The following is a 17,433-nucleotide window of genomic DNA, read 5'->3' as shown; positions in this document are numbered from 1 at the left end:
CAAATATCCCTCTTCTGCTGCTGTAACTCCAAAATCCCAACCAATGAATGGAAATCTTGGAGTCAACCCTTGCAATTGACTTGTAATAAAAAAATCAAAGTTTTGAACCTTTGAATGGATTTTTGATAGAGAAAAAGACGATTCGATGTCCAAGAGAGACATAATTTCTCCAAATCTCCATGGAATTGCACAAGAGCTATGACTAATAGGGGCTTTAGGCCCTCTGAAATGCAATGGAGTAGACGATTTTGGAAACCATGGTCCCAATCACTGGGTCCAACACGCAGATTGAAAAACGTTTTTACAAACTTATCTATTTATAAACTCCACCGAAGTGCGAATGATGAGCAACACAAAAGTTTTAGGACCTCTTGAGTCCACTAAAACTGAGGCATTGACTACATTTGTGGAGGGGTTTTCAGGGTCTAGACTTATACCTAGCTATTGAAATACGTACACGACTCGGATGAATAAACTGAGAGAAATGGCATGTGAGGCACGAAACACACTTCAGAAAGAGATAACCCTCCATCAGTTGGCTGAGCTGGCAACATCTGCAGCTGTTTGTGAAGGCAAGGGTAGCGATGATGAAGGCAATGGAAACTATCATGTAAATGAGAGCTGGCTTGTAGGCCTCACCCCCAACCATTTGTCGGTTTTGCTTTAACAACTAATTTTGGTTTGCCGAAATGATGTTAGATCTGCGAATGGTTGCTTCAAACTTGAGTTCCAACACACTGGCATAAAAACGTTGAAGCAGAGACAATGAGCCAGAAATCCGATGAAATGATCCAAATTCAAAAATGAAGAGGTTTTCAAACTCCCGAAGTGCAATGGACACCAAAAGTAGGCAATGGTTGCATCTGCAGGTCATTCCAGACTCTCAGTCTCGTCAAAAGGAACAGGGGAATCATTAAAAAACGTCTTTTTGCTCCAAAAAGCACCTGCAGGCTTGCAAAAACCACTAAGAGACTTCCAAAAACCACTTTTGCAGGCTTCTACAAGATTCCAATACCACCTGGGCAGCTCAAACAAGCACCCACAGACTTTCTTCGTCCCCTCCATGTACTAATGTGTCTGTATACATCCTCTTCATTGTTGAAATTGCCATTGATGGTCATATCTATATCCTCCTCTTGTTGTTCATAATATGTTGAACCCATGTTTCATTTAACCTCACGTTGTTGTCCTTATAAAGTTGTGTTTGTAGCAAGTCATTTAATGCTTGTAAAGTTAGTTTGTTATCCTTATAAATTTGTGTTTGTAGCAACTCATTTAATGCTTTCATTGTTAGTGTTGATCTTATAGTGCCACTCATGTAAATTATGGTTGTACCGTGCTATTATCTATGAGAAATCTCAGTAGAACTTATTGTGCTCTATCCACATCTACAAATGCATTCACTACACTCCCTTGTAGGCCATACTATCCATCATGTGACAATTCGCCAATTTAAGCAAAAGGAATTATGATGGAGATCAAGCGTGCCTCAATGTCATTTAATTTGGTTGTGATATTTTTTTGTGTTGGAAGGAACCTGTTCTTTGGAAGAATAATGGTAATTTTTGATTGTTTGCCACTTTGAAGCATTGTTCACATAGGAGCCTTCATCCAACTTTGTCCTCGGCGATGTCCATTTTGAACTCGTTAAAGAATGTCGATATCTTCTTTGAAAGTCGTTTTAGCTTCTTCTCAAATGTTAGGGTGTTACAACTAATGGAAAGAAATGGCAGTGTGTCATTTATCTTGTCTTCGTACTTTTGATGTATGAATCTTTCCTTCCGTTGTTATCTTTTCCTTGGAATTTCATGCTTGTTTTTTCTTTGTGTCATGGTTCCTTCACATTTCCCTCGATCACTAGTGCTATTGTCACATTGTGGTACTTTAACATCTATTTGTAGGTTGCTAGGATGTGTTAATGTGTTTGTAATCACTCCTCTCTCATGCTTTCTATAGATTTTCTTTACTATTAATTGAAGTGTATATCTCTTATAGTGTAAATTGTGGCAATATCTTTGGGAAACAGGTTTGGATTTCCACTTATGATTGTTCTTAACTCGTTCTCGTGATCATTTGTCTAAGCCATGTACATTCTCCTCTTTATTCTTTTGTAGATTGGGAGAACCTCTATTGGTGTGTTTCTCTCATCTAGTCACATCCAAGTGAATTCATTCACATTATGATTTGGTATTGTGAATGCCTCTCTACAGTAATGTCCATCAAAGGATAGAACCTTAAAGAACTAAGAAACACTCCAACTGTGGGAAGACAAAGAAACGTCCAACTGCTATTGTACTTGTGCACGCGTCAGATGCACATTTCATTCATATTCAGTGGATTTGTTAGTGCAAACAGTGGCATAGCATTCACTATTTTAGACATTGAAATTGAATGGCATAGTGCTTCAAAAAGGCTCTCATAAGTTTCTACTTCGAGGATGTAAACCAAGCAATTTAATATGTTCTTGTTTCTAGGACATGCTCTTTTAAAAGCATCTGTAAGCATCATGTCATATTCTTTGAGATTGATTGTTGGAAATTCACTCATGGCTTTGACCTTATTATTGTTTAGTAGTATTTGTATTTACCAAACTTTTTGAAGATCCCAATACAAGTTCATGTAAAGCTTATGAATATACTTTTTAATTTAAGCATCAAAGACACTTTCTACAAGCTTTCAGCCACAAAAAGATATATGCAGAACCAAAATGGACCAATGGTCCTTTATTCAAGATCAAATGTAGTAGCCCATGGCTAAGGAGTTACATCAAATCACATCCCTGCATTGGAGTCTACATGCACAACCAAAATGGACCAGTGTACCTTTATTAAAATTCAAATGCCACACACTATGTTGAAGGAATGAAAGCACATCACATGTCTACATCAAAGTCTATAACATATCAAACACTGTTAATTTTGTGAAGCTACCAACAAGCTTCGTGTCCAACAAAATGGAGCAAGCTCGAAGGACATTGTCACAATGAATATCGAGGAAAGGTGTGTCCAACACAAGAATGGGGTCCACATGCACTCCTTTCACCTAGATCGAAACGTCCCCGCCATCATGGATCAAAATTCGGCCATAAAGAGATGGAACTCAACAAACAACTCTGACTGTGTTGCAAGCATAACAATATGGGTTTGCTAGATCATGTGTGACTCGAAGACCTCCACAAGTGCAGCATTTGTACTGAATTAGCTAGCCATTGAGGTTGGTGAAGTGCAAGATTCCAGACACTTGCAAATTAAGGTTAGTATGTGTTTGTGTGACATCCTATCTGATGTCACAGCACTCCAAGTACAGAGCATCATACCTTGCGACCATAGCCAAGTGTTGATGCTTGGCTAATAAATGCGTCCTTTAACTCCTCCCACTGACTTGCCTTGGGAAGCTCCGCTAAAATGGTGAAGTCAAAAACTCCTAAAGTGTTGCATGCTTTCATGAAGGAGACGTTTCTAAGTGTGTATATGACTATGCCTTTGTCCTTGTATTCCTGCATAAGTCGAGCCTATATATTCTTGCGTTCGTTCACAAAAGAAAGCTGTGGGTAGACAAAAAATTACATGGATTCCATTCTCAAATGCCAAAAATAGAACGGATTCTACCTAAATAGCATAAATATCTAAAAATTGAAACAAATATGGATAATCATACCGTTGCTCTATCCTCGTTCCTGGGACCATCCGCTATGATTACTTGATCACTTGGCCCTCCCTCCATACCAACTTTGATGACCACAAAAGAAATTGTATGCATGAGTGGATATATGATGTCCTGATTCCCATTAACTACTACTGAAGCCCACCACGAGACATAAGACACAATAGTAGTCTCGTGTAAGAAGGTGATCGTGCCCTCGAATGGCTCACCCCGAACAATGGCTATTCTTGCATTCACATGAAGAGACACATTGCAAGAAACCCCTTCACCATTGGCTTTTGAAACTATTGAAACACCATCAATCCGATAGAAGGACCCTCTATCCCTAAACTACCAAACATATGCATGGGGTACAACCAACGTGACGGTTTGGAAATTGAAACAATTCGTGAAATTTGCCCTTAAGCAAGTGGGGCAAGATGCACCTCTTGCTTTAAAAGTGCCATACTTCGCCTTCAAATGCAAAATGATAGCGAATGTACTCACAAATGCTACCAATACAAAGAATTGGCAACGCATTGCCCCCTAGAATAAAGCTGTCCCCAAATGATATTATAGCAGTGGTGTTGTGTTGTGGTGCTACCAACTATGGTGGCGGTACATGCTGATTGTGTTGTGGTGCTACCAATAGCGACGGTACAAGCTAATTGTCATTTAATGGGCCATATGAAGACGTTTCATCACTGCATTCGTTCCTTAGAATAGATTTCTTGCTTGCTAAAATATAAAAACAGGTACTGTGTCAATAGGACAATTCTTTTCTATTCTCACTTCAATATTAACAAAAAATCACAGAACTTCAATCCATGACAGAGTAAATTTCATTTTGGGACAACGTGATTACATGGTCTCTAGCTGCGAATACATACATAAATTTGCAATAACCCTTAACTTTGTTAAGCGAACCCACTCCATGCAGAACTAGCGATTGCCAATGAAGGAAGCAGAACACAATAAGCAATGGAGAGCTACAAAACACATTAGCCAAAGTTGTGGTCGACACTTACTTCAATAGCGTATCACAAAATCTACAGACACCTCTAAAAGGCTACACCACACAATTGTGAATGCTTGTACCAATAGCCTAGCCAAAAGGAGGTTACAGGAGGAAACTTCTACGTTTGGGGGTCAAGTGAACAGAGAAAAGGTTCAAAGTAGTGCAATAATGTCCCATCTCATAGCACAACGAATTCCACACAAAAATTTAGGAAATCCTTTCGTCGCACAGCTCAATGTGTAATTAAATTTCCCTACACAAGTTCAAACAGCGACAAAGAAATAAAAACCAAAACTCCAACAACATTCAATTATTTAGTTTGCATGCACATACAAATAGTATGCCAAAAGAGTACTAAAATGACTACTAATTAATCTTGGGTCAATTACTCCTTAGAAAATTCTTGCATCGCACAACTCACTGTGTACTTCAATTTCCCCGCACAAATTCTTACTTCAAACAACGGCAAAGAAATTAAAACAAAACCTCCAATAACATTCGATGATTTACTTTCTCGGTGCCTGCAAATCCAAATAGTATGCCAAAAGAGCATTGAAACACATCCTTGTTAGAGAGAAGGAACATAACGACTCAATTTGAACGCTTTGAAAAAAATCTTTATGCTCACTGGATCACTTGAATTGTGTGCACCTTTGCACGCAGAGGTTTGTCAAAGTCTTCAGCATAGGTATTCGGAAGTTCTACAAGGAAAACAAATCGAATGAATGATCAAGAAGGAAAGAAGGCAAAGTATTCGAAGGGAAGGAAGGAAGAAAGAGAAACAAATGATTGACAACATAATACAAAACGCCAGCAAAACGAACCCCTTTTGAAGGCAGAGCTTTCAGTATCCATGTAATGATTTGAAGCTGCCATTGACATCGAAGGACAAAAGACTGAAACAAACAACGGGAGTGGAAGAATAGAGAAATTGAAGACACAATACAGAAGCAATGAATACCGCAATTGGAAAACTCCATGCAATGACACTAGTAAATATACCTGCTTAAATACGATGCCAATCAACAATAGACAGAATGCCAATTTCATAAAATTTTTAAAAATGATAATTTTCCCTTTGGCAAACGGCCCAAATCAATAGTGTACAGCCTACCCCAAGGGCAGGCCAAAAAAGTCCTCTAAATGACAATAATATAAAGTCCTCTAAATGACAATAATACCACTTGCTTTGGCTCATATGGAAGCCTTTTTGGTACCTCTAGGATTTGAGAGCCAAAAGCCTTGCTTTTTGGCCTGCCATATGTGGTAGACTAAGTGAAGGCGACAGGCTTTTGAAGAAGCTCAGCACCACGTGGGCGTCCAATCGCGGGTACGTGTCCCTCTCTTCCTTTCTCTCTCTTTCTTCGTCCTCTTGGGCAGGCCTATTGAATGATACATATGCATCCCATTAGGATTAGAACTTGGGACCGGCCTCAGATCATGGACGAGCCACGTAGGAGATGGGGCGGCTATAAAGACCCTTAGTTTTGGAAGGCTAGCGAGACCCTCTCTTGTAGCTCTTGCTTGCAATGAGGCTTCCCCTGATTTCCCCTGCGCAGCTTACAATTTTTTTTGACACTCTTCGGACTCGAGTTTTTACGGAAAGAGAAGAGCTGGGAAGTCTGTATCACCTCAGAAATGAATTCATTAAATCTACTTCCTCCGTCCTCATAGCCTTCGGTTCGCTTTTGGGTGAACGCGAGCCAATCAATGTGTCGGTTTCCAAACGACAGCTCCGTCAAGGAGACACTTTGACGGTTCTTGTGACGGTTCCTTCAGCTCAGAGTTTTATTGAGACGGTTCTTCTAGCAGTGAGGTTTCAGATTGCCTTTGCTTGCCCCTGCATTGCACGCTACAAAGTCTACAATAGAGAAATCTGGCTTTTTTACTAGTATTCGTTGATCTTTAATGGGGAGTGCTCGAGAAGATAAAGCTTGCATCCGACCAAAGCCTCATTGGGATCGAGGGAATAATCAAATAATAAACGGAGAAATAAGCTGATCGAAAGGCACTCTGAAAATCTGCATTAGCTTTGCTCTTAGTCTTCACGCTTCTAAAAATCCGCACTATGAACTTTGTAGGAAACAAGTTTTGAAAACACCGTTAGTGGAAGTTGCATTGAACGGATGGATCGCTCCAGTTTATCCCATTGCTGAAGATACAAACGTCTGGAGAGCGCTCTTCCCAACGACACCTTTAGAAAGTCCTGGAGCTTGGCCTCTCACTGTGAGTCAAAAGTCCGTTTTTTAACGTTCGAAAAGCTTTGATACAGGCTGTGTTTTTTTAAAGTTGGCTCATTGCAAGTGAAAAAGAGATTACCGAATCGGCTCTCCAATGAGGGAGAGTGCTCTCTTAGTGAAATTGTTGCTACGTTGATGCCTACATTCAAGATGTGCGAGAGAGAATCATACACATGCATGCAAGGTGGATGAGAAAGAATGCATGTTGACACAAGAGTTGGTATACCCCATGATTTGTGACCCTTGAGTGCACTCGAGGACCTCCTTCTACTCAACCCTTAGCCTATGACTCACACGCCTCCCATTTGACGCATCCTAATGACCTTTTGTTGTCCTAGAGGGCCTAGACACGTGAGTGCATGTCTTTCCAGGATGAATGTCTTCAGACCTCCTCGATAGAATATATGTGCATATGGAGATGATGTCCTAGCTGCAACTGTAGCATAGAGTCATGTTGGCTGGAGTCATCGGGGTGGGTATAGGGAGATTTTGGCGGGGATTTCAAAGAGAGGCTAGGCCACTCTATGTTGGCCATATATGAAGAACCCCTAGTTGAGGCTAACATTCAAGCTGGGCTAGGGGTTTCAGCCCAACCCGGAGTGGGGTTAAAAGCCTAAACCTATTGTTGTGAGCTGAGGTTGCATGGACCTTGAGCGAATTGACCTGCGAATTGATACGAGATAAGGACGAACTGAGTTGAGGCGTGGGCGTAATAGCAACGAGTAGGATACTGCCTCGAGTGGCCACTATGTAAGAACCCAAATAGCATGTGCAATCAAGGGGTATTGAAAAAAACCCCTACCTATGGATTTTTTAAACCTATATACACCCCTTCTGTAAGTTTTGAGATGATTAAAGTATCCCTTATGTATGAAAGTTTTCACTTTTTGAATTAAAAAACCCCTTATGTATGCATAGTTTCTGTAACTCCACAAAAATATAAAACCCCTTCTATTGATCGCACATGCTATCTTACATATCTCTTAGTGACCCCCTAGGGATACTGCTCGTGACGTGGTTGACTTGAGAGTTGCTGCTGTTGAAGGCGTAGTTGATCCTGCGCCTGTTGCTAGGGGTGCGGGTGATCGGGAGCTGTGTCAAAGTATTTGCTGGAGGTGAAGTCATTGAGCTAGCTGTTGGAGGTGTAGACGACCTGTGGATTAACCTGCACACAGAGAGAGAGAAAGAAAGAAAGATCTATGACTGTCTGCAAGAGGCCTCGCGGGCCTATGAGACAAAGTGCGAATCCAAGAAGTACCTCATACAAGCCACTAAGGACTGAAGCAAAGGGTTCACTAAGACCCTTGCTGAGAACTGAAAGCAAAAGCTAAAACGCTAACATGCTCAGCTAGTGAACAAAATACTAGAGTAGCAAAGTAATAGAAGCGTGTCAGGCGCTCAGGGCTAGCACTCCTAGTACATGCTCAGGCTCCATATATCCAGGTAACCTGGTGGCACTCTGATGAGATGTGAGAAGCTCTCGTATTTGTGTTTGTTGAGGTGTCTCGCGACGTGGGGGAGGGCGTGGTCTCCTCGATCTCTGGATCCGATGGGCTACGTCAAGGGTGATGCCTCATCTCTAGCGGTCGCCTTTGAGAAGGGAAGAGATAGGCCGAACCTCGAGCGTGCGTACTCTAGGCTCTCTCCATGTGGTACGTGGAGTGTGTCCTTCGTTTGACCGCATCCTGGTGGACAGGCCGGCTACTGATCGATGATGCTCTCATCTCATCAAGCTCCTCTCCCTGAGCTACACTGGCAGGTGACTCAGATGCATAGAAGTCTGTGACAAAAGTTAGTGATTTGTCAATGGTGACCTGTGGCATCAGTCCATTCTGCTCTCTGGTGTGTTGCATCAGGTGTGTCTCTCTGTCGGCGCATCTCAAGCAGGTAGAGCCTAACACAGACCTGATCATGAAAATGTATCAACCGCGTGAGTGGACCAAAGCCATGCCCCTCTTGAAAGAGGTAGTGATATCGTCCTCGGATCTCATAGTAGACTAGACAGACACATAGAAAATGCTCCTCCGTCTCGGTCTACCCCATCTGGCATAGTGTGCAAGTCCTCTGCTCTTTGGGTATGCCTGTAGCTCTCCCTGTCTCAATCCGCAGCTGATGTGATGAGACTCGTACCTGACCAATGGCGATCCTCAGTGCATGTGAACTCTCCCATCCTCAAGATACTAAGGTCTGATGACAAGACCGTGCTTTTAGACCCTTAGGAAGTGATCATGGTAGAACTGGAGCTTGGTGGAGAGATCCTCTCCCTCCCAAGCCCTAGATGTATGGAGTTGGAGGAGGTCCAACCGTATGATACGGTTGATCTCATCTTGTGGAATCATCTCGGGTGGTGCGCCCAGGCTGTACTGAAAGGGGGGGAAGTCTGTCCATTTGAATCCCGTGACTACCAAACCATGTGGATATCCGTGCGTACCTTGCCATATCAAAACCACTCTCTCGCCACCCGTTGGGCTCCCACCTGTACCTCCTAGGGGGACGGGGCCTATGAGACTCAGGTTTCCAAGACCCTAGATTGCACCATTTGGAACTGTAATGGTACCTTATGGTTAGACCCAGGGAACTTCTTGGAGTCTTATACAGGACGAGACATAGTCTTTTACACGGAGACACGAGAGCACAGAGCGTCCACTACCGATAGTCAATGGCTACACATGGGAGTCAACCTTAAGGGATGAGACGAGGGACACAAGAGGAGTTCGAGGATCAGGCGGGGTCGCAGTATTGTACATGTCTTCCCTCGCTGGAGCCATCTCCATTGAGAGGAAGGACGCACACTCCCGATTCATGTGCATCCGGATCCGACGCACAGACACCTGTGACCTTTTCATAGCAATATGCTACTTCCTGTCAGACACATCCCACTTCGCCAGAGTGGCACGAGAGGAGGGTGAGACATCACCATATGCACCCTTACATTAGGATGTCCCCGACATTTCAGCCCGCGGGGAAGTTCTCCTTGTTGGGGACTTCAACGCCAGGACGAGCACGCGCCAGGCACCACTCCTGGACTTTCGAGCATGCTACCAAACATGGACCTAGACGGAGCAGGTATGACCAGGACCTCATCGGACCGACACGGGCCTATTACACCATATGGACACGCGCTCCTTGATCTGGGCAGGATGCATGATCTCATCATCTACAACGGGCTTGACCTATGGCCCTCCTCAGGTGGCTTTACTTACTTCCCACACGGGGGGGACACTAGTGTAGTAGATTACATCATGGGATCCCCTACCTTCACTTCATGTATCACCAACTTCACCGTAGCACCACTCCCCCAGGAGCTGATCACACATACCTATTATTCACTATCGCCACCCCACGCTTAGCCACACCACACACACCACATAGGAAGCACGACACCTACCACGACATATACTTTGATCACAGCCTCTCACCAACCTACTCTGGACGCCTAAACAGACTCGTAACCTACATCGATCACATACCACTCATAGAGGACCGTGCTGCCTTGATTAGTCGCACACTCCACGAGGCTGCCCTCCAAATCTTTTTCCACACAAAGCACTAGGTATGCTCTTCCACTCTATAGCTTAGTGGTAGGGCTCACATGTGGGAAAGACAACATTGTGGGTTCCAATCCTACCCTCTTGAATAATGTGCACTCCTCTTAAACATAGCTTATATAAATAAATTAACCCAAATAAATTAATTAATCCATAGACAAACATAAGTTAATTAGCCTCCATGGTTCAAAACAAACAGGAAGAAAATAAAGTTGAGCGTGTCCCCCATACATTGAAAACATTTTTCAATAACTTTATGAATATGGTTATAATAATAATAATAATAATAATAATTATACCCATTTACCAAGATTAATTAATATAGAGGCCTAGGACTCAATCAACCCTGGAACCTAGACAACTTGTATCTAACTATGGACAACTCAGAATTCTACTAAATGAGTCCATCTTTTAGCTCTCGAAAGGATCTCGAAACTAGATACTCAAGGACTTGGTTTTGAGGTTGCTCCCAACTCACTAAGCTATGCGATCTAGATCTGTCCTCATTGACTAAGTATCATAGCCTAACACGCCAAGGCTCACACCCAAGGCCGTTGAAGGTGTTAGGGAAGAATGGTTGGGTATGGAGAACCCTTGTGGATGTGCGAAGTGTCATCAGTCTCGTATGGCATGTTGGTAATTTAATACGAGGTAGAGGGTGATCCGGTAAGGTACTCATAACTTCACTTATGTGAAGTCCACCCCATGCACTAGCTTCCGACATCCTGTCACTGAATGTGACTGATGGAATACCGAAGATCCATGGCCATGCTGAAGATGGCAGAGAAAGACCATACTGAAGGTGGTGCATCACACTGAAGGTGATTGGTCGCGCTGAGGGCAACAGATCGTACTGAAGGCGATAAGAGCTTTGAAGTTCGGAAAAAGGTCACACTGTGACAAGTGCTATACTGAAGTGCGAGCCAGCCCTCAAAAGGAGTGCCCTATCAGGGGTTTTTATAGGCAGGAGAAGAAAAGCTGCCCATCGTGCATGTGAGATACCCAAGTCTGCAACACTGCCTCTGTGAGGACCTCCCGTCATTGTTTAGACCTGGGATACGTCCCACAGGAGTCATGGTGGCTTTGGTCTTGCGTCGAGCCTCGTCTTAAAGACCGAGACGCACGGCACCCCTTGACGGGCACCAACGTCCCATCACCGGCTATGCACCAGCCAGGGCGACATGACATACGGAGGATTCCGCTCCGCTCCAGTCTTTTTATTTTCATTGCTACGCCCAGATGTATTTGATCCATGAGGATTAAATCTGACCTGCAAACCCTGCTCAACCATTTGACTAACAGAAACCAGGTTCTTGGTGATATTCGGGACATGAAATACATCAGACAGGTATTTCTTTTTCCCATCTTGCATAGATAAATGAATTTTACCAATCTGCACAATAGGATGTGCAGTATCATCACCAGTCTCCACAAATCCTGGTCTTTCCATTTTCCTTGCATCCTGCATCCATTCTGCATGACCTGTCATGTGGTTTGACGCCCCTGAGTCAACATACCACACATCATTGCTTTCTTCTGCACTTGTCACAGAATTGGTCATGTGCTGCACCATAAATAGATGCTCATTTCTGTCATCACCGTGTCTACTAGAAGATGCATAATTCCCTTGCTGCAATTTTCCATTCATGATGTCATTCTGCTTTTTATAGCAGTCTTTAGCCATACGACCCATTTTACCACAGTAGTAGCATTCAACATTGCTGTTTGCATTTTGGCCTCTCTGCCATCCACCACGACCTCTTTGGCTCCCCCTGTCTCTAAAGTTACCACGTCCTTCTCCATAGGACTGGTTTTCTTGAGTTTGCTGCATATTCTGATTTCTACCACGGCCTCCAGATCGGCCTGCTCTACCTCTGTCTCTACCTCATCCAGCATTTGAGTAGAAGACAGTTTCTTTTGAAGTTCCTCGTAAAGAAGATGCACCACCATTTCTCTGCTCTTTAGAAATTAGAAGAGCAAACAACTCCTCAAAATCAGGAAATTTTTCACGGACGGCAATGGATGTCCGGAACTGTGCATAATCCTTTCCTAGACCATTCAAGGTCACAGAAACTAAATCATCATCTTCCACTGGCGACCCAATGGAAGCAAGTGCATCTGTAATTTTCTTCATCTTCATGTGGTAGTCATTGATGCTCATATTTTCTCTTTGCACATTGTGCAACTCCTGCTTGAGCTGCATTTTCCTGGCTTGCGTATTTGTGCTGTACATTTTTGCCAAAGTATCCCATGCCTCCTTTGGCGTACTTGCATCTTGAATATGCACAATCATAGAATCTCAAATACTGATAGACAGCCAGTACATAACTTTTCTGGCTCTCTCATGCCATCCTTTAAATGCCTGCATTTTCTGTTGATTGGGAACATTAGGAAGAACTGGTTCTTCTTCATTTCCTGTAATGAACTCCCAATAGCCTTTTCCCATAAGAAAATTCGTCATTCTAAACTTCCATGCTTGGAAGTTGTTCTTGTCAAGCTTTTCAGTGACAATCTGTGAAAGAGAATTAGACGCCATTACAGAACACTGCAAAATATTCTGTCACTGCAAAAAACATAGCTTCTGCCTCACAAGGGCAAATCTGCAAAACTGACGAAAGTGGTATTTGACCACACAGTCACTTCCTAGTGACGATTTTGCATGAACAGGCAATAAGGATGATTCTGTAACTTCCAATATCTCTGCGCACAGGCATACGATGCAATTTCTGCGGCAACTTTTCACCGACCTGCGGAGCAGTAGTTGCACAGCAAAAACAGGGCCTTTTTCTCAGTGCTTGCGGAGAACTTCTGCCTCTAAAACGGGCCCTGAAATGGCCTCGAATCAGAAAAATAAAGTCACCAAGGCCTTTGCTCTCGCCTGCAACATATACTGCCCTCTCGCCACACCACGAAGGGCGTCTAATCTGAGACAATGCACTCTTGCACTTTCCGGCTGTGCTACCTGCAGAGATTTGCTCTCAAACTCGAAAAAGGAAAGCAACACTGGTCCTCTTACCAGGAAACCACGAACTTGGTTTGCTTTCTTGAGCTCCTTACCACGAACCAGGCTCTGATACCATGTGAAGATAGTGGAAGAGAAGGAAGGAGTCTCACTTGCGGCTTTCTCACATACACAATGGTGGAATACACACAAAGGTGGAGGTTGAAAACAGTTTTCCTCTTCTTAGTTGTGAAAGCCAAAAGATCCTTCCACTGATGTCGCTGAAGGCAGCCGAAGCACAATCCTTCTTTTCTAGCTTTCTCTTTTTGTTCAGGGGTCAACGAGGACTTTGACCAAGCCCGGGCTGCCATTGGAGTTATTTTCCTTTTCACCCCAACGGTGGTACTTGTTTTTGCTGGTCCCTCAACCGGCTTCACCTGCTTGGTTTGGCCACTTGGCTGCGAGACACTTGTCTTTGAAATCCATTTCCTCTGAAATCCCCCTTTTTTCGGGTACTCATACTGAGTCCCTGCCTGCACAAATCCACCAGATCTGCCTCTGGCATCCTCATAGTTCAGGGCTACTGCAATAGATTCATCTAATGTAGTCACATATTTAGCCCGAACTTCCATTTTGATCTTGTCGTTCAGTCCATAGATATAGTCTTTTAACTGAACCGACATAGGGAGAGGGTCTGTTATTTTCATGACACATTCCCTGAATTTGTCGGTGTACTCTGCCACCGACAGACTCCTTTGACGAAGATTTCTATAAGCGTCCCAAGCTCGGGACTCTTCATCAGGTGGGAGAAAGTGTTTCTTGAATTCAGCTTTAAACCCTTCCCAGGTGGTTGGAGCAACTTGATCCTTCTGTTGCTTTATCCACCATCTATCCGCTGCCTCAATAAACAGGTGTGTGGCCTCACGGATTTTCTTTAGATCAGATCTAATTTCACAAATGGCGAAGGCTTCTTCCCACTTGTGTAACCAAACCTCGATCACATCAGAGCTGCGCTCGGTCATCCGACCAGCGTACTTCTCCGGTCTATAATTAGCGCTATTAGATACTTTGACCCTTGCGCGCTCTAATGAATGTATACTGGGCTCTGACTCTGCTGGAGCTTTTCCCTTGTCAATTCTCGACGGTCTAGCCGACAAGGCTTGTACCATTTCCCTAATCTCATTTTGACCAGCATTCACTTGAAGCTGCTGGTTCATAATCTGCTGTAAAGCATCTTCTAATATCGAAATCCTACCGATCAAAGTAGGTGTTGCATGATGTGACATCTGTTGTGTAGACTGTACTCTAGACTCACTAGGATTCACCCTAGAATTCTGCCCTTCTGCCTCCATAGGTTCAAAATGGAAAATGGTTTTTTTTTTTTTTTTTTCACACGAAAACTCCGAAGGTATATAACACTTCAAATCCCCTTTTGCTGTACCCCTTTTGCTGTACAGGTATAAACAACTGCAAACTGAAAACCTGAAACATATATATACAAGAGAAAAGATGCTCCCTGGTTGTCTTCGAAGGATGTTCGCAACAATCCCGGCTGCTCAGCCTTAATCGTTCACAGCATACTCAATTTTGTGCTGACAGGCCTGTTGACTAATTCGCCGATCCCCTAAGCTCGGCTACTGCAGACCCCAATTCAGTCGCACAACATCCTAAGCCTTGGAAGTTCCGCCTTGGAAATTTCTATCTGCCAAAGCTTGTAGGCTCTTAGGGGCGGCTCGGCTTCATGCTCCAGCTATTCGTAGGTGCGGCTCAACTCGGCTCTTAGGTGCAGCTAGGCTCCAGCAATGAGCTTAGCGCCTGCTAGTTGTAGGTGGGCTCGCAAACCGTAGCCCAAAATTTTCACATGCCTCACTTCCCGTCGATCCTCGTCCAACTGCGCTACCCCAAGCCCAATTGAAAAAACGTCGTCAATTGTTGACGACCTCCATCGAAGTAATCCAGCGCCCACGGACCTTCGTAAGCCAATTGCGCGTCAGCGCGTTACGGGACCCCCAGGTCACCAACTAGCCTTCTCCGTTGACAGTCCGAAACGCCATCGATGCTTTTCTTTTCGTCAACAGAGCCCAAGCTCACATCCAGCTCGACAGCTTGACCGGTTCGTCACAATTTCACTGGGCATCTCCTTCGCTCATCCGACCAATTGAGAAAACGTCGTCAAGAGAGAAAACGTCAATTAGCAACTTCCTATCGATCTCTTCTCCCAGGCCAACAGCTCCGTCACCGCAGAACACCAAACAAAAATTGGCCGTCCACCTTCACGCACAGCTTCCATCTCTTGTCCCTTGCTCTCTCAACGTTGCTCTGATACCAACTGTCATCAACATTATCTTTCTTCCTGAATCTCTATTTCTACGTTCACGCAGATCACGGGCGATGGCATTCAATTGTTCCACCCAGCCTAACTCTCATGGATCACAGATCTTCTGATTCATACGTTCCTTTGTTTTTTCATGCTTATCCACGAGACCCTCAATTCCCTAGATAGTTCCCCTTGCCAAATGTCATCATTTTAGCCTCTCCACTTGGTGCACCTTTTTACCCCTCTCTTGGGCACATTTAAAACCGCTTGCCCCTTGGCATTATTGCACATTTAGGTGCACCTAGGCCTTAGCACTCAGAACTACCTAGTCAATGCCATTTCACCCTCACCTAGGACCTTGGCAGTTACTTCTCTTGACCATTTCATTTACGCACATTAACTATTACAAAAGTTGGTCCTCTAAGAGAAAATGCCCATCGATCTTTCCGAGGTCATGCTATCTCGGCTAGAGCATAACATGGGGTGGGCCCTAGGAAAGCCCAGTCCTTGTGGATCGAAGGGAGCTAGTACAAATGAAGGAGGATGGGCGAAGCTAGAGTGGGCTGAGTGGGAGATGAAGGCGAAGAGTAGTTGTGGAGCGCGGGTGTGGTGAGGCCAGATGAAGCAAAGAAGGGTGGCTGGCTTAGGGGTAATGGTGACAGGAATGAGGTATATGTAGGCTATCTCATGGGCTATCCATAGATGCCACTTATACTTTGGTATGAGCCTTGTAGGCCTAGTTATAGTCAGCTAGGAATATTGGTACAGTTAGTTTATGTACCATCTAGGTCAGTTAGGATACTTAGTCCAGTTAGGGCAGTTAGCCCTAGGGTTTTGTTATGTTGGCTCACCCTTGAGCCTCCACACTTCAGTTTCGCAGCAATCTATTACAGCATCTCGTTTTCTCCATTGTGCTTCCATTTTTGAGATTCGATTGCTTCCAACACCCAACACTGGTATTAGAGCAGGTCGGGAATCCATTCGCTCAGCCATTGATAGCTTTCCCAAGCTGTTTGGCAGCCTCTGGATCTCTCATTCCTGCTGGTCTTGCTGGTTTTCACACTCCCACGAGTGTTTGAGACCTTTCCAAGCACTTCTATCATGAAAAGCCTCGTTTTGTGCGAGAAGACCGCACTTTGGAGCAACTCTCGCGAAGGGAACTGTTTTTCGGTGCATTTTTCATCCTGCTGCAACAAAAAATGACCACATGCGAGCATTTACATCCGTACGGAATTCTGTACTGGCCAGGAAAAATCCGTACGGAAACCCGTACACATGTCAGAATCCGTACACCCGTCAGAAATCGTACGGAAATCCATACACATGTCAGAAATTGTACGGAAATCTGTACATTGTCAGAAAATTTCGTACATTCTGTCCGGTTTGTCAGAAATTCAGTACATTCACTGCAGTACAGGCTGCCTTGGGGTGTGCGCCAGTCATTTCTCAGGTTTCTGAGCATTTCGGAGCTGCCTCGAGCTGCGTGCCAGCGTTTGGAGCCATTCGGAGCTGCTGAATTGATCCGGAGACTTCTCTTTGAGCCCTTCCCTCCTCATTTGGCATCCCTTTGCCTCGCGCTGCGAGCTTCTCTCCATTGGATCTCTTTCACTCCATTTCTACGTGCTCTCCTCCTCGTGGGAGCACTTCTTTTCTGTAATTCTCATTTCCAGCCCTCATTTGCTCGCTTTCAGAGCCTGGCACTGCTGTTCATCATTGGGTAAACCGTT

General features: G+C 44.2%; 1 protein-coding gene across 4 annotated transcripts in view; it reads left to right on the top strand.

Moving 5' to 3' along the window:
- Positions 1 to 6,174: 6,174 nt before the first annotated feature.
- LOC147881547 (uncharacterized) overlaps positions 6,175 to 17,433 on the top strand; it is a 44,779-nt gene continuing 33,520 nt past the window's right edge. For 3 of the 4 annotated variants that reach the window (XM_087370100.1, XM_087370099.1, XM_087370101.1), the window contains exons 1-2: positions 6,175 to 6,476; positions 6,742 to 6,886. In XM_087370100.1, the coding sequence (XP_087226226.1) occupies positions 6,190 to 6,476; positions 6,742 to 6,886 (432 nt within the window). In that variant the 5' untranslated portion in view covers positions 6,175 to 6,189. The remainder of the gene's footprint in view (positions 6,477 to 6,741; positions 6,887 to 17,433) is intronic. The other variant, XM_087370102.1, reaches the window with a different exon arrangement.

Source organism: Dipteris shenzhenensis, chromosome 31 (genome assembly GCF_047967505.1).
Source record: "Dipteris shenzhenensis isolate YYH24624 ecotype China chromosome 31, Dip_SZ_1.0, whole genome shotgun sequence".
Taxonomy (NCBI): Eukaryota; Viridiplantae; Streptophyta; class Polypodiopsida; order Gleicheniales; family Dipteridaceae; genus Dipteris; species Dipteris shenzhenensis.
The sequence above is the reverse complement of the archived record's forward strand: the minus strand, read 5'-3'. Positions and strand labels throughout refer to the sequence as shown.